Source organism: Phyllobates terribilis, unplaced genomic scaffold, assembly GCF_046119375.1.
Source record: "Phyllobates terribilis strain yellow unplaced genomic scaffold, ASM4611937v1 Scaffold_9__5_contigs__length_417890890, whole genome shotgun sequence".
Taxonomy (NCBI): Eukaryota; Metazoa; Chordata; class Amphibia; order Anura; family Dendrobatidae; genus Phyllobates; species Phyllobates terribilis.
Genome location: NW_027362769.1, coordinates 163,496,357 through 163,521,707, shown reverse-complemented (window position 1 = coordinate 163,521,707; position 25,351 = coordinate 163,496,357). Strand labels below are relative to the sequence as shown.

At 46.2% G+C, this 25,351-nt stretch overlaps 1 protein-coding gene across 1 annotated transcript in view; it reads left to right on the top strand.

Annotated features, from left to right (window-relative positions):
- Positions 1 to 25,351, top strand: part of THSD7B (thrombospondin type 1 domain containing 7B) — a 760,515-nt gene that overhangs the window by 552,265 nt on the left and 182,899 nt on the right. Inside the window, exon 15 of the mRNA XM_073647255.1 lies at positions 3,926 to 4,104. Coding sequence (XP_073503356.1) covers positions 3,926 to 4,104 — 179 coding nt within the window. The remainder of the gene's footprint in view (positions 1 to 3,925; positions 4,105 to 25,351) is intronic.

Below are 25,351 nucleotides of genomic sequence, written 5' to 3'. Positions count from 1 at the left end.
CGAACCTCTGCTGATTGTGAGTCCAAGCTCAGTTAAGATCCATTTTCATATGCAAGGGTAGCTTAGTGGCTTAGTGGTTGGCACTGCAGCCTTGCAGCGTTGAGGTCCAGGGTTCAAATCCCACCAAGGACAACACCTGCAAGGAGTTTGTATGTTCTCCCCGTGTTTGCGTGGATTTCCTCCACATTCTCTGGTTTATTTAGTTTGTAAGCCCCAATGGGGACAGTACCCATAATGTCTGTAAAGCGCTGTGGAATTAATGGAGCTATATAAGTGAGTAAAATAAATAAATTTGCATGTATTCAAAAGTTCAGAAGATGAAATTGGGATGCTCAGACCTCAGATGGCTCTGCTGTCTTAATTGTCACTGAACTGCATCGAGCAGCTTTCAATGTATTGCAATGCAGGCAAGCTGCAGAAAAAAAAAGAATCTCAAATATTTTACATTAAAACAAATGCAATGCCTTTTTAAAGGGGATGTCCAGTGAAAACAAGGTATCTCCTATCCACAGGATAAGTGACAGCTTGTTGATTGGTGGAGATCTGACTTATGGGACCACACCATCGACAGAACAGGGAACTTTTATCCCCATAAAAATGGAACTGCAATGCACATGCTTGACGATCACTCCATTTATTTGCTATGTTGTATCGAGTGTTGCTGTCTGCTTTTTAGTGCAAGCCTCAATGGAGAATGAATAGAGTGGCGTTCAGCAATCTGAACTGCAACTCCATTTTGTAACTGGGATAAAAAGCCTCATAAGGATAACACTTCACCGTTTCGCTGATTGGTGCAAGTCCCTGTGCTCATGACCCCACTGATTAATAAGCTATCACATATCCTGTGTCCTGCTTTACAGGTAAATATTTTAAGGCAATGCAACACTAAACTAATGCTGTTGCCTCTGCATACTCAGAATGGGTGTGTTCCCAGGGTTTGGACCTCCTATAAGCACAAGGGATAATTGTCTTTGTGCCACACTTGTATGGAAGGTGGAGGAGTGTGATGTAAAAAAATTGACCCCCTTCATGCATTGTTTCTCCTTTAAATGTTCATTTGGACGCCATAGCTTTCAAAGTTATTAAAGGGGATATCCGGGACTTAAAAAAAAAAAAAAGTGCGTAATCACTAGCAGGCAGGTCGTTGTCACCTACCTGCCTGTTGTGCCCCCCGCCATTCTCCGCCGGCACAAAGCGGTCACAGACTAGTCAGTTTTGATAAGTTACGGCCACTCTTATGCTGAGTATAGGATCTGTGAGGGCGGAGCAGAACAAAGTGACTGTCTCTTTTTTTCTTTGGATGGCTGTGTCATGCCCACCCCCTCGGACCCTGCAATCATAACACAGCGTGTCCCTTGTGGTGGAGTGGCCTAACAGGTTTGAGCTTTTCTGTGAGACTTGGAAGGTTCAGAAAATAACTATAATCCTCATTTAAAAAATAATTTCCCAGTTGCCTTCATGTTTCTGTTTTGGGTTATAAAACATATTTGCTGCAAATAATAATTTAACTTTGTTCCTTGTATAAAAATGATCTTCTCCTTCTGTCCTTTGTCCAACAACATAAGAAATCTTGAAGACTCAGGGGAAATCTCCGATAAAATTAGCTGTGTGCATTGAGCAGGCATAAAATACTTTATTACAGGTGCTAAAAGAGAATACAAATAGATTGGTTCTTGTTCACACCCGTAATAATAAAGTGTGGTTGTAATTGAAGGGTAGATCAGGCGGCCTTATATCACAGCCCCCAGTCACTGACCGTCCGGACGACACGAGAAGAAGCACTTTAAATTGGTTTTATGCTGACGGAGCGACAAGCGGTTATTAATATTACAAGACACTGTTGGTTCTGCATTTATGGATGACTGAGCTGAGTGATTTGGTCTCGAGCTGCAACATAAGCAATATATCCAGAATATATTCTACACATTCAGCATCAGCTCTCTAGACAATCGTCTGCATTTATCCTGATAGCCTCCTTATAGAAAACTGTATAGAGCAGACGCAAGTGTCTAATTTTGGAAAAAATATACCCAGAATTGGGATAGATAGATAAAATAAAGTGTATAAAAAGTAGGGTTCATCTCATTTAAGATGGGTTAAAAAATGCCCCTTCTTTTTGTAAACTTTATCTGGAGTGCCACACGCTTTTTGTAACCAGCCAAGAGTCTTTCGATTCTTGTTTGAGGGATTTTCATCCATTCTTCCTTGGAAAGTTCTTCCAGTTCTGTGAGATTCCTGGGTCGTCTTGCATGCTTTGCTATTTTGAGGTCTAGCCACAGATTTTCAATGATGTTCAGACCAGGGGACTGTGAGGGCCATTGTAAAACCTTCAGCTTGCGCCTTTTGAGGTAGTCTATTGTGGATTTTGACGTGTGTTTAGGATCATTATCCACTTGTAGAAGCCATCCTCTTTTCAACTTTGGCTTTTTTTACAGATGGTGTTATGTTTGCATCAAGAATTTGTTGAAATTATTTTGAATCCATTCTTCCCTCTACCCGTGAAATGTTTCTGTGCCATTGGCTGCATGATTGATCCTCCCCCATGCTTAATGGTTGGCGAGATGTTCTTTTCCTGAAATTCTGTGCCCTTCTTACTCCGCACATAGCTTTGATCATTGTGGCGATAGAGTTCTATTTTAACCTCATCGGTCCACAGGACTTGTTTCCAAAATGCATCAGGCTTGTTTAGATATTCTTTTGCATACTTCTGACCCTGAATTTTATGGTGAGGACGCAGAAGAGGTTTTCTTCTGATGACTTCCATGAAGGCCATGTTTGTGCAGGTGTCTCTGAACAGTAGAACAATGTACCCCAACTCCAGAGTCTGCTAAATCTTTCTGTAGGTCTTTTGCAGTCAAGCGGGGACTCTGATTTGCCTCTCTAGCAATCCTACGAGAAGCTCTCACTGAAATTTTGTTTGGTCTTCCAGACCTTATCTTGACCTCCACTGTTCCTGTTAACTGCCATTTCTTAATTATATTTCGAACTGAGTAAAGGACAATGTGAAAACGCTTTGCTATCTTCTTATAGCCTTCTCCTGCTTTGTGAGCTTCCACCATTTTCATTTTCAGAGTGCTCGTCAGCTGCTTAGAAGACCCCATGGCTGGGTTTTTGCCTATCTATCTATCTATCTATCTATCTATCTATCATCTATCTATTATCTATCTATCTATCTATCTATCTATCTATCTATCTATCTATCATCTATCTATCTATCTATATCCAAATTCTATAACAAGGTTTCTGAACAATTAAAGATGATTTATAATTCCAGTCTTTCAATATGGGATATGAAGCTTTCTGCATGGATCCAACAATCTCTGACTTTTAAAGAATAAAACAATTTTTTCCTTTTTCCATGGCAATAAAAAAAAATAACTCTACCTGTCCACGAGAAAAGCTACGAAGGTCAGGCAAGGTAAAACATCAGTCAGTTAAAGATACATAAACATGTTTTCCTAAGAGATTTTGTCTGTTATTTTCTAATAATATTTAATAAAAAAAAATATTCTAAAATAACAGAGGCTCTGATGTTTCTCTCTTCAACTCCCATGCTTTACACTGCAGCTCTTCTTGTTCAGATTGGTTGCTTTGTGCTTCTAGGTAACATGAACACAGAAGTAACAAACCTTTAGAATTATCAACGTCTGTAGTTTTTTTATGGAATTTCAGCCTTTTTGAACTATATTTTGGGGTGAAATTGAAATCTAGTTACTTTTTCCTATATCCATGTTACCAATTCTTCAAAGCTTAGCAGGCAGTGCAAAAGACCAGCGCTGCCCCTGAAGACCCCAGTATTTGGCAGAAGGTAATGGGGACCAAAGATGAGACCCCTAGGGTCACATTACCCTATTTCTTTAGTCTAGGATTAGAGGAGGTGATTATATCCCATCACTTACTTTGGACTTTTCTGCTGTCTTTGCAGGATTCCTGGAGGAGCGCTGTGAGATTCCTTGTCCATTTGACTGTAAGCTGAGTGACTGGTCCGGCTGGTCCTCCTGCACTGCCTCTTGTGGATCTGGAGTGAAAGTTAGATCGAAATTTTTGAAAGAAAAACCTTATAATGGGGGAAGGCCCTGCCCAAAGCTTGACCTTAAAAATCAGGTGGGTAGTGACAAAACTAATCAGTAAAATACTGTATAATATTTCATTTTGGTGTAAAATACCTGAGAATGTCACATTACACGAGGACGGTTCTATTTGCTTTATACTTTTTGCTACAAATATTGTGTTTACAAATTCTGTCTGTCTAATGTCTTCCTTCTATCTCAGATCAATCATCCATTTTTCTTATCTATTTTCCATTTTTCTTTCTTCTCTCTCGCTCTCTCTTTCTCTATCTTTTTCTTTCTCTCTCTTTCTGTCTTTCTCTTTCTGACCTTCTCTCTGTCTTTCTCTTTGTCTTTCTCTCTGTTTTCTCTTTGTCTTTTTCTCGGTCTTTCTCTCTGTCTTTCTCTTTGTCTCGCTCTTCTTTGTCTCGCTCTTCTTTGTTTCGCTCGTCTTTCTCTCGCTCTCCCTTCTCTCGCTCTCCCTTCTCTCGCTCTCCCTTCTCTCGCTCTCATTTCTCTCGCTCTCCTGTCTCTCGCTATTCCTTCCCTCGCTCTTCCTTCTCTCGCTCTCCCTTCTCTCGCCCTCCCTTCTCTCGCTCTCCCTTCTCTCGCTCTCCCTTCTCTCGCTCTCCCTTCCCTCGTTCTCCCTTCCCTCGCTCTCCCTTCTCTTGCTCTCCCTTCCCTCGCTCTTCCTTCTCTCGCTCGCCCTTCTCTCGTTCTCCCTTCTCTCGCCCTCCCTTCTCACGCTCTCCCTTCTCCCGCTTTTCCTTCCCTTGATCTTCCTTCCCTCGCTCTTCCTTCCCTCGCTCTTCCTTCTCTCGCTCTTCCTTCTCTCGCTCTTCCTTCTCTCGCTCTCCCTTCTCTCACTCTCCCTTCTCTCGCTATTCCTTCCCTCGCTCTTCCTTCTCTCGCTGTCCCTTCTCTCGCTCTCCCTTCTCTCGCTTTCCCTTCTCTCGCTCTCCCTTCCCTCACTCTCTCTTCCCTCGCTCTCTCTTCCCTCGCTCTCTCTTCCCTCGCTCTTCCTTTTCTCGCTCTCCCTTCTCTCGCTCTTCCTTCTCTTGCTCTCCCTTCTTTCTCTCTCCCTTCTCTCGCTACTCCTTCCCTCGCTCTCCCTTCCCTCGCTCTCCCTTCTCTCGCTCTCCCTTCTCTCGCTCTCCCTTCTCACGCTCTCCCTTCTCACGCTCTCCCTTCTCTCTCTTTTCCTTCCCTTGATCTTCCTTCCCTCGCTCTTCCTTCCCTCGCTCTTCCTTCTCTCGCTCTTCCTTCTCTTGCTCTCCCTTCTCTCGCTCTCCCTTCTCTCGCTCTTCCTTTTCTCGCTCTCCCTTCTCTCGCTCTCCCTTCTCACGCTCTCCCTTCTCTCGCTCTCCCTTCTTGCGCTCTCCCTTCTCTCTCTCTCCCTTCCCTCGCTCTTCCTTCTCTTGCTCTCCCTTCTTTCTCTCTCCCTTCTCTCGCTATTCCTTCCCTCGCTATTCCTTCCCTCGCTCTCTCACTCTCCCTTCCCTCGCTCTCCCTTCCCTCGCTCTCCCTTCCCTCGCTCTTCCTTCCCTCGCTCTCCCTTCTCTCGCTCTCCCTTCTCTCGCTATTCCTTCTCTCGCTCTCCCTTCCCTCGCTCTCCCTTCTCTCGCTCTTCCTTCCCTCGCTCTTCCTTCCCTCGCTCTCCCTTCTCTCGCTCTCCCTTCTCTCGCTCTCCCTTCCCTCGCTCTCCCTTCCCTCGCTCTCCCTTCTCTTGCTCTCCCTTCCCTCGCTCTTCCTTCTCTCGCTCGCCCTTCTCTCGCTCTCCCTTCTCTCGCCCTCCCTTCTCACGCTATCCCTTCTCTCGCTTTTCCTTCCCTTGATCTTCCTTCCCTCGCTCTTCCTTCCCTCGCTCTTCCTTCTCTCGCTCTTCCTTCTCTTGCTCTCCCTTCTCTCGCTCTCCCTTCTCTCGCTATTCCTTCCCTCGCTCTTCCTTCTCTCGCTGTCCCTTCTCTCGCTCTCCCTTCTCTCGCTTTCCCTTCTCTCGCTCTCCCTTCCCTCACTCTCTCTTCCCTCGCTCTCTCTTCCCTCGCTCTTCCTTTTCTCGCTCTCCCTTCTCTCGCTCTCCCTTCTCACGCTCTCCCTTCTCTCGCTCTCCCTTCTCGCGCTCTCCCTTCTCTCGCTCTCCGTTCCCTCGCTCTCCCTTCCCTCGCTCTCCCTTCCCTCGCTCTCCCTTCCCTCGCTCTTCCTTCTCTTGCTCTCCCTTCTCTCGCTCTCCCTTCTCTCGCTCTCATTTCTCTCGCTCTCCCGTCTCTCGCTATAACTTCCCTCGCTCTTCCTTCTCTCGCTCTCCCTTCCCTCGCTCTTCCTTCCCTCGCTCTCCCTTCTCTCGCTCTCCCTTCTCTCGCTCTCCCTTCTCTCGCTCTCCCTTCTCTCGCTCTCCCTTCTCACGCTCTCCCTTCTCTCGCTTTTCCTTCCCTTGATCTTCCTTCCCTCGCTCTTCCTTCCCTCGCTCTTCCTTCTCTCGCTCTTCCTTCTCTTGCTCTCCCTTCTCTCGCTCTCCCTTCTCTCGCTATTCCTTCCCTCGCTCTTCCTTCTCTCGCTGTCCCTTCTCTCGCTGTCCCTTCTCTCGCTCTCCCTTCTCTCGCTTTCCCTTCTCTCGCTCTCCCTTCCCTCACTCTCTCTTCCCTCGCTCTCTCTTCCCTCGCTCTCTCTTCCCTCTCTCTTCCTTTTCTCGCTCTCCCTTCTCTCGCTCTCCCTTCTCACGCTCTCCCTCCTCTCGCTCTCCCTTCTTGCGCTCTCCCTTCTCTCGCTCTCCCTTCCCTCGCTCTTCCTTCTCTTGCTCTCCCTTCTTTCTCTCTCCCTTCTCTCGCTACTCCTTCCCTCGCTATTCCTTCCCTCGCTCTTCCTTCCCTCGCTCTCTCACTCTCCCTTCCCTCGCTCTCCCTTCCCTCGCTCTCCCTTCCCTCGCTCTCCCTTCCCTCGCTCTCCCTTCCCTCGCTCTTCCTTCCCTCGCTCTCCCTTCTCTCGCTCTCCCTTCTCTCGCTATTCCTTCCCTCGCTCTCCCTTCCCTCGCTCTCCCTTCTCTCGCTCTTCCTTCCCTCGCTCTTCCTTCTCTCGCTCTCCCTTCTCTCGCTCTCCCTTCTCTCGCTCTCCCTTCTCTCGGTCTCTTTCTCACTCTCTCTCGATATCTCTCTTTCTCGCTCTCTCATGATTTCTGTCTTTCGCTCTCACAATCTCTCTCACGATCTCTCTTTCTCTCTCACGTGATCTCTGTCTTTCTCGTGCTCTCTGACTTGCGCTCTCTTTCTCGCGCTCTCTGTCTAGCGCTCTCTGTCTTGCTCTCTCTGTCTCGCGCTCTCTGCCTCGCTCTCTCGCTAACGATCTCTCTCTCTCTGTCTCACGATCTCTCTCTTTCTCACATGATCTCTGTCTTTCTCACGCTCTCTGTCTCGCGCTCTTTGTCTCCCACGCTCTCTCTCTGTCTCTCTGTCTCACGATCTCTCTCTACCAACATGTATTTATACTGTAGCAATCATAAGTTATTGTGGTTACATTTTCTTTCTTCCTATAAAGACTTTGATAATTTCATCCTCAGTAAATATGACATTAATGCGGCGCCGCGGAGTCACAGTGGGGAATCCTAACCACATTATGTATGTACACAGGGACGAGATCACACACCGCAAACATAATGAATCTCATTTTTGTCCGTCGTCATCCAGATGTTGTAAAGCTCTAATAACAATATTATCAGAGCCACAAATGAGGTTACAGGTGCGGCTGCGGCCCTGCCCCCGCCATACACATGTAATGGGAGTAGGGTATGGACGTAGAGGAAATCCATTATCACTATCCCTCAGCGCTGCTGATGAGGAACATCCGGGTCATGGAAATCTTATTAATGATGCTGAATTTTTTTTCAATAAATGTGTCAGGATGGGTTATCATGTTATTATATAGGAGGCTGTGTGTCATAAGGGAAATATTCAATTACAGCTACTAATGCCATACTGTACACAGGTTATCAGACCTGCGGGGAAGAGGAGCGAAGGCTTGATCCCCAGGAGGCGAGACTGCAATCTGCTGATTATAATACGTAGTAGAGACATAATTACCCCAGAACTGACCCCATAGTAATAATTACCCCAGAACTGACCCCATAGTAATAATTATACCAGAACTGACCCCATAATAATAATAATTACCCCAGAACTGACCCCATAGTAATAATTATACCAGAACTGATCCCATAGTAATAATAATTACCCCAGAACTGACCCCATAGTAATAATTATACCAGAACTGACCCCATAATAATAATAATTACCCCAGAACTGACCCCATAGTAATAATTATACCAGAACTGACCCCATAATAATAATAATTACACCAGCACTGACCCCCATATAATTATACCTATACAGATCCCATAATAACTATACTAGAACTGATTCCATAATAATTATATCACCACTGATCCTATAACCGCACCAGAATTGACCCCATAATAACAATTACCCCAGAACTGACCCCATAATAACAATTACCCCAGAACTGACCCCATAATAATAATTATATCACTACTGACCCCATAATAATAATTATACCACCACTGACCCCATAATAATTATATCACTACTGACCCCATAATAATAATAATTATACCACCACTGACCCCATAATAATAATTATACCAGCACTGACCCCATCATAATAATTATACCAGCACTGACCCCATCATAATAATTATACCAGCACTGACCCCATCATAATAATTATACCAGCACTGACCCCATCATAATAATTATACCAGCACTGACCCCATCATAATAATTATATCACTACTGACCCCATAATAATAATTATACCACCACTGACCCCATAATAATTATATCACTACTGACCCCATAATAATAATAATTATACCACCACTGACCCCATAATAATTATTAAACCAGCACTGACCCCATAATACTAATTATACCAGTACTGACCCCATCATAATAATTATATCACTACTGACCACATAATAATTACCCCAGAACTGACTTCATAATTATATTTTAACATAAATGATATGACTTTAGTTAAGATGAGCAAATCTTGGGGAACTTGCTGGACCCAGCGATACTGAACAATTTGTCATTCTCTTTGCGCACATCGCTAAAAATGGCCGCCATCATTTTACACAATGTAAAAGATTGCATCAGCCAGATAAGGCTCACGTGATCTCAGGCACCGCCAAGCGAGCTTCCGCACAATAATGCCTTGCATCTATCACATCACATGATATAGCACAGCCAATCAGGAGGGAATATCATAGCCTGTATAAAAGCCGAGGCAGGGAATGCAGCAGCCAATTTGTGGTGAATCTGAATAGTGAGAGGACATCACAACTTATCCAAAGAGATAGAGAGAGAAAGCCATAAATTATTAGAGAAACTTCAAGGCTGCATTCACGCATAGTGGACTCATTCTGTTTTTATGGCACAATGTCTGTTAAAAACACATAGTTTCATGACAATTTTCAAAAATTGCTTCAAAATTGTTGAGGTGAACACAGCCTAAAGATTATGTATCCCAGCTCAGCAGTGGAGATGATTAGCATCATATAGGTTTTTCAGGGCAATTTAAGGCTTTGAAGGACTTTTCAATTTGCCGCAAATGGAATTTTCTGAATAAATTTGGCCAGTCAATTTTAAAAGATTTCCCTCTTGTCTAGATTTTTGTTCTGAGAGCTTAGCCGTAGGGCCTCCATATGCCAGTCCTGTGCACACATCTGAGCCATATACATGAGGTCTACCCTTTACGATCCCATAATATTTTTTTTTCTTTTTTTTTTTGTGAGATTTGTTTTCTCAAAATTTATAAAACTAGATAAATAAAAAAAAAATGGCAAAATAAAAAAAAAATTGTGAGAATCTTCTGTTCTGATCATAAATTTTCCTTTTGTCTGCATTTATGGTGAATAGAAGATACAAATTCCTTGTCCTAAAGTTTTCCGCACCACAGGCTAAGACGAAACCTGCGGAGAAATCAATATTCCCTCCTTGCGCTAGCGCTTTATTTTGTTTGGAGTTGGTTTATATTATTACGGAGTCTGGATAAGCGGACAGAAGAATGAAATCAATTAAAAGTAGTTGAGCCAATATCTGTGGCAACCAGCGTGGAACGCGCTTTGATTTTTCTTTTGCCGCTGTCATTTTTAGACTGGGGTAATAAATCCTGAAAACATGGCCGTCCCTGTGTGGATTTACAGAGCCACTTCCTATTTGTCAGATCCAAAGCTGTAATGATGCTACTCACTAGTATACAATTTATACAGTAATCATGATAAATGTGCACCTGCCATGACAAATGGCAACTGCAGAGCTGATTTTCCTAATTAGAGAACTGGTAAGATGTGTTGAGTGCGAAAACAAAGAGGTCTCCAGTGCCACCTATTGAAGGTCGCCATGATGGAAGACAAGATTGACCCTTTTAAAGGGGTTCTATAGGGAAATGAAGAAAATCAATAAATGATCAAAATTCATTATTATAAATTTATACTTTTAATGATTTATTTACGCTCGGCTTGTCTAGAGTTTTAAACAATGGCTGCCGACACATTGCTGAACACAAAACCTGTCCTAAACATACACCAGGATAGGTTGGGTAAGTAGAGAATGGTCTCCTGTTTTCTCTCGCCATGAGGAAACACTGGAGGGAATGTGTGTGTGTGTCAAAGCTAAGTTTATCTCTCAGCTGAGGCACAGGCGGCTAGGCTGGAAGTTGCAAGCAGAGAGGAGGAGGGACGGGACAAGATGCTGGCTGTAGGAGATGTAAATTCTGATGTCACGCTGGGTGAGGGAAGGAACAAGTGGACAACAATTGGAAGAGTTGGATAGGGAGCCAAACATCTAGGGAAAGGGGGAGTGAAGACCCCTAGGCAGATCTGACAACACCTTGACTACCCTATCGTCCCTATATAGGTTCCGCACCTAGCAGGAAACCTAATCCCTGACTGCCCTTAGGCCCTAGGTAGAGAGGGGACGGGGTGAGCACTAGTCAGTCTCCACTGCAACTAAACACAAATAGGTAAACAGACAAGGGAATACACTTAGCTTGAGAAGACACCAGAGAGATCATGGCAACTGTCCTCCAAGGGAACTCAAAGAAGACACTAGCCGACTACTAGTAGTCCAGGCATGGACAGAGGAAAATAGAGCTACCACCGGCGACTCTCTGGAGACACTGAAAGTTTTTAACTACCAAGCAAGGGTGTGTCAATTAGCAGCAGAAGGTGGAGGTCGCTGCTGCGTCCTAGAGGGAGAAGGATATCACTACACTACAGAGATAAAAGGATCAAGAAGGCATCTGCAATGCCAAGCGCAGTGACCTTCTACAGCCGGATCCAGAACGACTGTCTGTCACACTTGATACACCCATGACAGCTGCTGCTTGTATACATTGCTTGAAAACCTCTTCCATAACTTTCATCTACTCCCGTCCATCTTCCTCACTCTTCATCATTTCTGACGTTGCTGCCTGTGCTTCAGCTGAGTTGTTATTTCAGCTTTGACATACACATTTTCTATCCTCATGGCCACAGAATCCAGGAGAACTTTCTCAACTCACACAACCCATTCTCCTGTCTGTTTTATTTACAGTACTATTGTGGCAACTGTTTGTTTGTTTGTTTTTTTTAATCAAGACAAGTGTAAATAAATAATCTAAAGCATTTATCAATTTTTAATAATGTATTTTGTCTTATATTAATTTTAATTTTCTAGAACCTCTTTAGAGATCCTTGCCACATGACTTGACATGACTTGGGATATAAAGATGAACTAGAATCTACTCTAAAAGGAAAAGACCTCCCTATGTAGGCAGCTGTTTCAAGGTTCTTGCCCCTCATCAGTGCAAAGTATTAGACTGGATGACTGGGTGAGAAGCCATTGACAGACTTCTGGAGGGTAAAGATAATCTTTTTGAAGAGGACAAAGTCAGCATAGGGAGACTTATAGGTTAGAAAATGCACCCTAGGTAAAACGTAAGAATATAGTCCCGAGACAGCTGTCTGTAAATGGAGTTATTTTCCTTTTGGAAAAAAATCTGGTTTGGCATTGTGTCTTTAGTTACATGGCAAGGCTTAGTATTGACTTTTAGGATTTCTACCTCTAATAGGAGGCACAAGAGACTCAGTTTACTGCACCTGCTAAGAGGATATTTGCATATCTTTATCCCAGAGAGCATTGCCTTGGCTATGGGTCTCCATAGACAGATTTGGTGCTCTCCTCAAGGATAAACTTTAATCCAAAAAGTGACACACTTATATGGTCATTGCGGAAATTTGGGAGGGTAATAGGGTCCATTGAGAGGGGGTTGGAGCAGTCAAAGTTGTCTCTTCCCCTCTGTGAGCAATATAAAAGTTTGGTGGTTTTGATGTAGACATAGGATGGGAAGAGCACAAACAATTTACAGATACCAGGTGACCCGAAAGGTTCGTAGGGCCTATGGGAATGTGTCTCAGCTCAATTTGGCTCCATTCTTATTCCCCACGCGCGGTGTAAAACTCTGAAGTTTTCTACCTTTCCACAGTAAATCCGGCCATACACATTAGACAGCTGTTGGGCAGATGATTGTTTGGCAGCTATCTTCTCTGACTCCCTCAAACTCAAGAACACTTGGCTGACCGCTCTAGTGATCCCTATGAGATCCACTGACCGAATCATTCTGGTAGCGACCTATTTTCCCGCCGAAACAAATGGATCTGGTTTATCGTATATGTATGGAGGACTTAATGGCCAGCAGAGGCCATAAGGAATGGGGTGGAACATAAACCAGACCCAAGCCATCCTACAATCAGGAGACATGAAAGAAGTAAGGACATACATACCGTAGGTGTGACACATCTGGCTACTATAGGGCTCATACAGAAGAGGTTTAGGTCAGTACGACATCATTGCTTTACTCTATTGGCAGAAGTCCACCGCCAGGGCCCCAAGCAAGGAACCAGTGGAGGATCAATGTGGATGGGAAGCCCCAGATCCTTGTATTACAAAGACCATATGAGCTATGTACTAGTTAGGGAATAGGTCCACGGGCCTCGTGCTACATTGTTTTCTGCTTACAACTGTCTTCCAGTCTGATCTACTCATTCAATGGGGCATCAATGTACATGTGGTTGTTCTGTGATGGATAGAAATTATTATGTTCTATATATTTTTTTACTTTTATTTATTTTTATATTTTATTTAGTTTTTTTATTTCCATTTTCTCACTTTCACTCCACCTGGATTCTTGCATTGTCACATGCAGTTTCCTGCATCTCCTTCACACCCAGCCAGTCGCTAATATTTGGTATCCGTACATGATTATCTTTGCTCACGAGGTCACAATTATGTGATTTTGCAGAGTTGTTCAGCAGTCCTGGCTGCGGCACAATACAGCGTGCAGTGTTATGTGGTACAGTATATTACTGCCGCAGTACATTAGTGCCAGGCATAATGAGCGGTTAATGATAAATCTGAGCAGTTTACAGTAATTCTGCTCCCGGCACAGTGGAACAAGCAACAATCCTGATCATGTCCTACAGGAACGTCCAGAGGTCCAATTACCTAGTAATTACATAACCTACAGAATAACACAATGATATTCCCTTTTTTTCTATTTATCTGGGTGAATTATTGGGATCTGGCATCAAAAGTTTGGGTTTTTAGGTCAGGGTATGTTCTTACTCTAGACATCAGACATTAATGATCTACGTGTCTGTGTGCAGCAGATTGGACATGGATTTGCTCTATATAGAACAAAAACCTTGTAAATAACATCGTGCAACAATTTTAGAGCTGAGATTTGGCGATAAAAAAAAATTGCAAAAAATTGGAGACCAGTCTAGTCCAAGTCATGATCGCACCCAACTTCAATTGCAATCTGTGATGGCAAAGTCACTTATGACCTTCAACCAAAAGTCCAAAGGGTTGGGAATTTTCGGGAGTGTCAACATCTCAAGTTTCTTTACTATCATTAGATGCGATGTTACAATGTGACCTTCGTGTTGTTGCCATGTGGCCCAAGGTTTTAAAGACATTGTTCGGTTGATCAACTTCGTTTTGGTTCCTGCTGGCTTTTGCTTCATGGACTGAGGTGGATCGCCACATTGGCTGGTGATTGGATGTATGGACATTTGCTGACAGTACCTATGTGTGGAGATGACACGACCAGCAAGAACCTGTGAGTCATGGACCCAGGAGTATCTGGGGGACCCTCACAGCCGCATCCCTTACTGGCCCATGGGGCTTTGGCAAGTCCTACTAAGTAACATATTCAGTTCTACTACATAAGCAAACTCAATTGCCCAAAACTTGTATACATGGGATGAATCATGGTCAAGAACCAACCAGTTCTGGTCAATAATCGGGAATGTTCATTTCTCCCCACACCAAACAAGCAAAACACTCATTTGTCGTTTGAAATTATTTTTAAGCCTGCTTAAATATCATTGTTCTCGGCATAACATGTGCTGCCGAGAACGATGATATTCTTTGCCCACAGAATGATTGTAGTCTTCTCCGCTCATGGACTTGCGGTCGGCCTGACTAAATGGCTGTCACGCAAGGTGAGGGAAGGAACAATTGTACAACGACGGGAAAAGGGGGAAGGGAGCCCAACAACTAGGGAAAGGGGGAGTGGAGACTCCTAGGCAGATCTAATATCACCCTGACTACCCTATTATCCCTATATAGGTTTCGCACCTATTGCAGAGCCGGAAACCTAAGCCCTGAATGTCCCTAGAGCTAGGCCCTAGGTAGGGAAGGGACGGGGTGAACACTAGTCAGGCTCCACTGTAACTAAAGACAACAAGGTAAACAAAAAAAGGGGATACACTTAGCTTGAGAAGACACCAGAGAGATAATGCCAACTGCCCTCCAAGGGAAGTCCAAGAAGAAACTAACCGACTACTAGTACTCTAGGCATGGACAGAGGAGCATTGAACTATCACTGGCGACTCTCTGGAGACACTGAGAGTTTTTAACTAACAAGCAAGGGTGTGTCAATTAGCAGCAGGAGGTGGAGTTCACTGCTGGGTCTTAAAGGGAGTAGGACATCACTACACTACAGGGATGAGAGGATCAAGAAGGTTTCTGCAATGCCAAGCGCGGTGACCTTCTACAGCCGGATCCAGAACGACTGTCTGTCACACTTGATACACCCATGACAATGACCTACTAAGCAATGGCCGATCTGCTTGCATGAAGCCGATCAGCGGTCATTTAATGGCCTCTATCGGCCAGTGTAAACGCAACCTTAGACACTCACTATTAGGCCACGGCCCCACTATCAGTATTTAGTCAGTATTCGGTCAGTATTTTTTCTCAGGAGTGGGAGCCAAAACCAGGAGTGGGTGATAAATGCAGAATTGGTGCACTAGTTTCTATTATATCTTTTCTCTGATTGTTCTTCACCAGGTTTTGGCTCCCACTCCTGTGAAAAAATACTGACCGAATACTGACTAAATACTGATAGTGGGGCCGTGGCCTTATTCATACAACCAGTTGGTATGCTGTAGCTGTATGTATGCTGTTTACTTACCTAATCACGTATCTTAAAAGTTGCCGCTGCAGCTTTTTTTAAAAAAAAAAAAAAAAAAAAGTTTATAATAAAAGGTTTATTAATGAAATTTATCATAAAAGTTTAGAATAAAAGTTTATTACCAGGGTTTATTATGTTCTTAAATCCTATCATCTTACCGGTCACATACCGCGGTTGTCTCAGTATGCCGAGTTCTTGTATAATTAGTTTCCGCGATTCCACACCACATATTTATTGTACCGCGATCACAGCGCGAAGCACAAATCAGACCTAGAGAGGTTGGTGAAGTTATGAGAGGCTGATAAGCGTCTGGTGGGCATTTGTCATCAAGCAGGTGAACTAATGGCTATGTAATTTTCTTTTCTCTCTGCTTGTCACGCACACTGCTAATCTGGACCTCGACAAAGGCTCAGGTTGGTATTTCATTCTCTGTATTGATTATCATTTCAAATCCAGTGTCATTACTCGTTTTTAGACGCCGACAGCGGGCGAGTTCTCTATTTTGTCTGAGCTCTATGTGTAAATACTAATTTGCCTATGAAGTGTTGTATGTAATTTCCATAATACAGACTAGCGTGAGATGTCAGATAAATCTCAGGGGAGCAAAAGGGAATTCATGCCGCCGTATCTGCTGTTTTCCGTAGATGGAGCACGGGAAAAAAGTTAGCATTTTCCAAGTAAATAATAAAAAAATAAAAAAAAACACATAATTTCACCTACTTGCATATATTTTCACAGGAGACTAACGAGAACTTCACACAGTTTTTATAATATTTTTCATTTGCTTGCTAAATGCAAAGTTAATGCAATTAACTAAATTGTCTTCTTTTAAAAAAAAAAGTTCTACCATTTGCTGCCATTTTCAGAGTTGGAGCTGAGTGCTCTGAAATAATGTTACAAATCTATCAGCGCTCCCGATGGTTCTCTCTGTGCAATCCTCCTCCCTTGTCTCAGTGTTAGAGATGGCAGCAGGGAGGGGGCTGTACACAGATCTCCACATTGTGGAGAGAGGGCAAAGCATGTAAAGTCTCAGGAAGGTCATAGGAAATCTGTTACAGATAAGGAGGAAAGTATGTAAAGAGGAAATAAGTGCAGGATAGAAGCTGTGCTGATCTATAAGCTTCTGATCAGGAACACACAGATCCAGCCTGTATTACTGGGAGGGACACTCCTGCAAAAGAAAAATCTGAAATTTGTATCTGGCTTGCAAACTGTATATCAGGGGTTCTGATACCTAGAGCAATAAAGAGTGCAGAATAGAATTTTATTAACTAAAGGTAACCAGTAACCTGTATCAAAAAAAATATTTTTGTGATTCTGAGTCACATCTCACAGACAAGCTGTGAGTCTTGAATAGTCAAGGAGTCTGAGGTCAATAGCCAGGAGGGTACATCATAAACAGAGGAAATAGACAAAGGCGTAGTCAGGTAACGGTCCAGTGTCAAAATACCAGGAGGATAGCGGATCAGAGCAAAGGGGCTAAAGAAGTTGTCCGGTACTTTTTTTTAAATTGCCCAATGTATTCAGCATGTGGGCATAAGTATATTTGTAAATACCTTGTGTTGCCAATAATGCCTGTGAGCAGCGCTATCATTGGCCGCTCACAGGCATCACGTGACCCCGCACTGACGTCATGACAATTGAGGCGTGACTCAGCACTGGGGTTCCCGCGGTGGCTGCTGGGTTGTGGGCAGGGTTATTCCCCTGCGTCACACCCAGCATCCACCGCGTGCTTTCCCAATGAATGGGAAGAGGCAGAGCGCACTGTGGATGCCGGGTGTGACGCAGGGGAATAACATTGCCCACAACCCAGCAGTCACCGGTAGAACGCGGAAGAGGGACCCTCGGCTGCAGCCTGGACTTGTCGTGACGTCTGCAGATGTCAGCGCCGGCTGCAGCCGGGGGTCATGTGATGCCTGTCAGCGGCCAGTGATAGCGCCGCTCACAGTCATTATCTGCAACACAAGGTATTTACAGAGATACTTATGCCCACATGCTGAATACATTGGGCAACTTAAAAAAAGTACCGGACAACCCCTTTAAACAAACGGATGGTCAGATCAAGGTCCAATGTCAGGCAGCAGTAGATCAACAAGCAAAGCACTAGGCACAAAGAAAACAAACCACACTGAGCTGAAACTACAGCCGACAGCTATCTGGGTCTTCCAGCCCAATTAAGTAGCTGAGTAATCAAGGGAACAGGGAACACCTGACCAGAGCTCAGCACCTCCCAGTCTCAGATTGGGTGGCTGAGCTGTCAATCAAAACACAGCTCAGCACACCTGTGCACACGACTGGACGACTGAGCTTTCAATCACTGCACAGATGGCTCAGCACGCCCCTGCACCAGACTGAATGACTGAGCTTTCAATCACTGCACAGATGGCTCAGCACGCCCCTGCACCAGACTGGACGACTGAGCTTTCAATCACTGCACAGACGGCTCAGCACACCCCTGCATCAGACTGGACGACTGAGCTTTCAATCACTGCAAAGACAGCTCAGCACACCCCTGCATCAGACTGGACGACTGAGCTTTCAATCACTGCACAGACTGCTCAGCACGCCCCTGCACCAGACTGGATGACTGATCTGTCAATCACTGCACAGACGGCTCAGCACGCCCCTGCACCAGACTGGATGACTGATCTGTCAATCACTGCACAGACGGTTCAGCACACCCCTGCACCAGACTGGACCACTCAGCTGTCAATCACTGAACAGACGGCTCAGCACGCTCCTGCACCAGACTGAACGACTGAGCTGTCAATCACTTCACAGACGGCTCAGCACACCCCTGCATCAGACTGGTCGACTGAGCTTTCAATCACTGCACAGACGGCTCAGCACACCCCTGCACACGACTGGACGACTGAGCTGTCAATCACTGCACAGACGGCTCAGCACACCCCTGCATCAGACTGGACGACTGAGCTTTCAATCACTGCACAGACAGCTCAGCACACCCCTGCATCAGACTGGATGACTGAGCTTTCAATCACTGCACAGACAGCTCAGCACGCCCCTGCACCAGATTGGACGACTGAACTGTTAATCACTGCACAGACGTCTCAGCACACCCCTGCATCAGACTGGACGACTGAGCTTTCAATCACTGCACAGACAGCTCAGCACACCCCTGCATCAGACTGGACGACTGAGCTTTCAATCACTGCACAGACTGCTCAGCACGCCCCTGCATCAGGCTGGATGACTGATCGGTCAATCACTGCACAGACGTCTCAGCACGCCCCTGCGCCAGACTGGATGACTGATCTGTCAATCACTGCACAGACGGTTCAGCACACCCCTGCACCAGACTGGACCACTCAGCTGTCAATCACTGCACAGACGGCTCAGCACGCCCCTGCACCAGACTGAACGACTGAGCTGTCAATCACTTCACAGACGGCTCAGCACACCCCTGCATCAGACTGGACGACTGAGCTTTCAATCACTGCACAGACGTCTCAGCACGCCCCTGCATCAGGCTGGACGACTGAGCTTTCAATCACTGCACAGATGGCTCAGCACGCCCCTGCACCAGACTGGACGACTGAGCTTTCAATCACTGCACAGACGGCTCAGCACACCCCTGCACACGACTGGACGACTGATCTGTCAATCACTGCACAGACGGCTCAGCACACCCCTGCATCAGACTGGACAACTGAGCTTTCAATCACTGCACAGACAGCTCAGCACGCCCCTGCATCAGACTGGATGACTGAGCTTTCAATCACTGCACAGACAGCTCAGCACGCCCCTGCACCAGACTGGACGACTGAGCTTTCAATCACTGCACAGACAGCTCAGCACACCCCTGCATCAGACTGGACGACTGAGCTTTCAATCACTGCACAGACTGCTCAGCACGCCCCTGCACCAGACTGGATGACTGATCTGTCAATCACTGCACAGACGGCTCAGCACGCCCCTGCACCAGACTGGATGACTGATCTGTCAATCACTGCACAGACGGCTCAGCACACCCCTGCACCAGACTGAATGACTGAGCTGTCAATCACTTCACAGACGGCTCAGCACACCCCTGCATCAGACTGGACGACTGAGCTTTCAATCACTGCACAGACGTCTCAGCACGCCCCTGCATCAGACTGGACGACTGAGCTTTCAATCACTGCACAGACAGCTCAGCACGCCCCTGCACCAGACTGGACGACTGAGCTGTCAATCACTGCACAGACGGCTCAGCACACCCCTGCATCAGACTGGACGACTGAGCTTTCAATCACTGCACAGACAGCTCAGCACACCCCTGCATCAGACTGGACGACTGAGCTTTCAATCACTGCACAGACTGCTCAGCACGCCCCTGCACCAGACTGGATGACTGATCTGTCAATCACTGCACAGACGGCTCAGCACGCCCCTGCACCAGACTGGATGACTGATCTGTCAATCACTGCACAGACGGCTCAGCACACCCCTGCACCAGACTGAATGACTGAGCTGTCAATCACTTCACAGACGGCTCAGCACACCCCTGCACCAGACTGAATGACTGAGCTGTCAATCACTTCACAGACGGCTCAGCACACCCCTGCATCAGACTGGACAACTGAGCTTTCAATCACTGCACAGACGTCTCAGCACGCCCCTGCATCAGACTGGACGACTGAGCTTTCAATCACTGCACAGACTGCTCAGCACGCCCCTGCACCAGACTGGACGACTGAGCTGTCAATCACTGCACAGACGGCTCAGCACACCCCTGCACCAGACTGGATGACTGAGCTGTCAATCACTGCACAGACGGCTCAGCACACCCCTGCACCAGACTGGATGACTGAGCTGTCAATCACTGCACAGACAGCTCAGCACGCCCCTGCACCAGACTGAACGACTGAGCTGTAAATCACTTCACAGATGGCTCAGCACACCCCTGCATCAGACTGGACGACTGAGCTTTCAATCACTGCACAGACGGCTCAGCACGCCCCTGCATCAGACTGGACGACAGCTGTCAATCACTGCACAGATGGCTCACCACACCCCTGCAACAGACCTCTGCACCAGACTGGACAACTGAGCTTTCAAACACTGCATCCTAAGACACATTGAGCGATGGAATAGTTACAGTTTTTTTCCCATGGTAAAGGTGTTCATAGACTTTAGACAGTGGTGTACCCGTCATGGACTCAACATAGAAACTGTGACTACCTTGGGTCCTGTGGTGGTCTTGTAACTACTTCTTGTGCTTGTCAGTCACTGGTTAGAATTTTATAACAGTTTCCTATAGTTACCACTATTGGGGGGTCACTAGGACAGACCCCTTATTGCCCTAACTGGAGAGGGACAACTTAAAAGGGTTGTCTGAAAAGTAAAAAAAGCCTCCCAAAATGATAAAATTCGTTAAAAAAAGTAAAAGGAACAATAATTACCATGCTGAACGTCCTCTTCCAACAAAGAAAGCACAGCGCTCCTGCGGGATCCACTTCCTGCTGCAGCAATGATTTCACAGAATCATGTGATTGCTGCACAAAATCACTGACTATAGCGGTTATACATGAAAAGTCAGTGATCTCGGTGTGATGGCATATTATCAGTGTAGCTTGAAGTAGAGACAAGAAGGACACTTGGCGGCATGGGAATGGGAGACGCAGGGAAGTTTTTCTTTTATTTTTTGATCCAATCTGAGCATTTTGAGGCCTTTTTTTATTTAAATGCATATAAATGGAGCTATAAGCCACATTTGCAATTGGATTCATTAAAAATTTTGCACCCATAACCTTCTCTAGCCTCTGTGTTGCACTTTCTACTGCTGGCTGCAGAATAAGTTAACTGAGACTCTGTCAGTGAGTAGTGTTGAGCCACCCCCGTAGTGTTCGAGTTCGGTTCGGTTCGTCGAACACCCGTGTGTTTGCCGAACTGTTCGTCGAACTGTTCGTCGAACACCTTCGAACACCGTTAAAACCAATGGCAGGCAAACAAAAACACATAGAAACACATAGAAAACGCCTTCAAAGGTGTCCAAAAGCTGACAAACTGCTCAGATGTCGCAACTAACACATGGAAAAGTGACAAGTACATATAGTCATGTGAAAAGAAAAGAGGTGCAGGAGTAAAAGGAGGGGGAGACACAGATATAGGCATGTCATTCCCTTCTAAAATCCAAAAAGTGAGAAGCCGACACGTTCAGTCCGCTCCTGCCCGTGCCACCTCCGTGTCACCGGGTTTGTGCTAGAGCCGCGGTGAACCCTGACGGCCAGCCCCCCTCTCCCAATACTGGTGCCTGTCCGCTGGTGGGTCGAGCGAGCCCCCCTGTGGTGGAGGCAGCTCTAAGCTTTTTAATTTAAATTGTCTCTCTAATTTGAATGAATACACTTTAAATCCATTTACAAGGATCTATTGGAGGGCAAGTCTCATGCCAGCAGCCGCGTAATTCCAGCTCCAGTAGCGTCCACTAAAGCTGCTGCAGTTAAAAAGCTTTTATAAGGATCGAGCTCGGCTGTCCACCGCAAGGCATCCTACTGCCAGTCCCAGCCCCTATGCCTTGGGGTGCCTCCTGATGCTCTTCACTGAGTATCCCGTGGTCCCGAAGCATTTCCTTTGAAAAAATTAAGTGTCCAAACTACAGGTGGTGTAGCTTGCTTAACAGCCGGGATAATCCGCTGACTAGCAGACACTGCTACTAGGCACAAAGTATTTCCTGGGCTAGATGCAGTTAAAAATTTGTAATTAGATACTCTCGTTGGATGCTGAGAAAGCATTCCATAGAGTCTCCTGGCACGCCATATATGATTCTCTTAAAAAGCTTGGGGTAGGGGTCTAGGGGACCCTTTTATAGCCAAAATCACGGCCCTGTATCGCAATACGTCACCTAGGCTGAAGATAAATGGAACTGTAGCACCCTGAGGGCTCGGTTGCTACAGAGGTATTGCACCTCACCCAGAGGTGTGATATCTCACTCTCAGGTAAGGATGGAGTGTGGATCAGGACCCGACACCTGCATGCATTACACCACATTGCCGTGGGGCAGGGCGACCAATATGCCCCTGAGATGGGCACGACAGTCCCTGTCCCTGGCTGGAGTGGGGGGAGGGAACACTGAGGAAGGGGAACCCTGTAGTGCAGGAGCAGGGAGGAAGCAGTTCCTGGGTGCATTGAGAAGGGAGTATAAAAGGTGGGCACCATCTTAGTTCAGTGCAGAGAAGTCTGAGCAGAAGTGGCAGGGAGCAGGGGCTCTGCATGAGCTCTGCTCTGGAGGCGGGCCTAGTAACAGAGGCCCAGGCCTGGAAGAGGGAGAAGGAAGGAAGAGGAGCGGAGAAGGCTCCAGGAACGAGGAACGAAGGGATCCCAGAGGTGCGGACGGGCGAGTCGCCACCGCACGCCCGAATCCACCTGCGTGGAGGGGTCAGGCCAAAGGGGGAGACCGGTCCCCGAAACTAGTGGAGGCAGGAAACGACCCTCAGCTAGAAACAGGAGGCTGTGACATTTTATGTGGCGCAGCCCCTCGCTACACCCGCTAGGAAGGCACCACATAGGGTCAGGGAAACTGGCGCCAAGTTTACCAAGAGGAGGCCCGAGGCAGCCGGACAGAAGGGTTGGTAAGAAAGGCCAGACAAAGGGCACACAAAGGGGGTCCTGTGAAGCGCTCCAAAGTTATCTGGGAGTTGTCTGAGCCCCTCACCTGGTGAGCACAGTACGACGTGGGCAGCCGATACCTGCAGACGTGGTCTGGATAATAAGAACTGTGAGTAAAGGCCCTGGACTGTATCACTGACTCCGTGTCGTTACTGCTGCTGCCCTGCACCATCACCCCCATCCTCCGCATACACTGCCCTGAGGCTATACTCCTCCCGTGGGGAGTTATGCTACGCTCTGCTGCACCCACAACACCAGCCTCAGCGGTCTGCCCTGCAGCGGCGGTTCACTCTGACCGCAATCCACGGGTGGCGTAGTCGGACATTTAAACATCAAAACCACATAAATAGTTCCGCCACTGGTTTGACCGCCCTGAGCCACGGAACCGGGTCGCCGCCACGGAGACTACAACCACCAGCATCCACCAAAAAGGTCCGGCTCCGGGTGTCCCAAGGCCCAGGGGGCGCGTCAGAACATTTTCATCACCTTTCACAATCACCAATGGGACAAGGCAGGGATGTCCTCTGTCCCCTCTCTTATACATCCTAGTGACGGAGCACCTGCTCTCATCAATTCGCCATAACCCCAATATTAGGTGGATTGAGGTGGGAGGCACCGAGTACAAGTGCTCTCTATTTGCTGATGATGTCCTAGTATATATCACTCAATCACATATATCCATCCATGCTGTTATGGCTGAAATAGATCACTTTGTTACATGATCAAATTTTAAAATCAATGCAGCGAAGTCTGAGGCCCTCGATGTCTCCCTCCCCAAATCCATATAGGATTCCATCCAGTCCAACTTTCCCTTTGCCTGGCCCTCACAGGGTATCAAATACTTAGGAATTCCTATTCATAGAGACCTCTCCCATCTATGTTATCTTAATTTTGGGCCCTTTATTGAACAACTCCATACAGACCACGGTTGGCAAGTTAGAACTGTAAGATTCACTACGTGAACCACTGGTGTTTTGTGGAAAAGCACATGTACACTGTGTTCCAAATTATTATGCAAAAAGTGTTTAGGAGTGATAAGGGAAGAATTTGTTTGTTTGTCAGTTAAACTCATTGATGGTGATGTGTGTCAGGGCTCTTTATATCACTGTAAGCAATTGCAGACACCTGTGCTAATTAGTTTGGCAGGTGTGTCCAATGAAAGGCAAGACTACTTAAGAAGGCTGTCTCACATTATTAAGCAGCCTACATTTTCTGCCAAAATGGGAAAGAAAAAGGATGTGTCGGCTGCTGAGAAGCAACAAATTGTGGAGTGTTTAGGTCAAGGCATGACTACAATCAACATTGTGCGATGATCAGGATGAAGTGTCTTGGCAATCAAGAAGTATGTAGCTGATTCACAGTACACACGTGTGCGTGCTGATAAGGGCAAATTGAGGACTCTTTCCTACAGGCAATTACGTCAGGTTGAAAGAGCAGCGGCAAAAAAGCCTTGTCATAGCAGCAGACAAGTTTTTGAAGCTGCTGGTGCCTCCAACGTCCCCCGAACAACAAGATGCAGGGTCCTTCAGAGGTTTGCAGCTGTGCATACGCCATCCTGTCGACCTCCTCTATCCACTTCACACAAGCAGAAACGGCTCCAGTGGGCTAAACATTACATGAAGACTGATTTCAAAACAGTTTTGTTCACGGATGAGTGCCGTGCAGCGCTCGATGGTCCAGATGGATGGAGTGGAGGATGGCTGGTTGATGGACACCCCACGCAAACACGGCTACAGCGCCAACAAGGAGGAGGTGGAGTAATGTTTTGGGCTGGAATCATGGGGAGAGAGATTGTCGGCCCCTTTAGGATCCCTGAAGGCGCTAAAGATGAACTCCATAATGTATGTGGATTTTCTCAAACAGCACTTCCTGCCATGGTTCAAGAAGAAGAACCGTGTATTTCACAGCAAGATCATTTTTTTGCATTATAATGCACCATCTCATGCTGCACATAAAACATCTGCATCTCTGGCTGATATGGGCATAAAAGGGGACAAACTTATGGTGTGACCCCCATGCTCCCCTGACCTCTACCCCATTCAGAACCTTTGAAGCATCATTAAAAGGAGTGTCTATGATGGCGGGAGGCAGTTCACATCTAAGCAACAGCTCTGGGAGGGTATTCTGTCCTCATGCAAAACAATTGAAGCAGAAACCATCCAAAA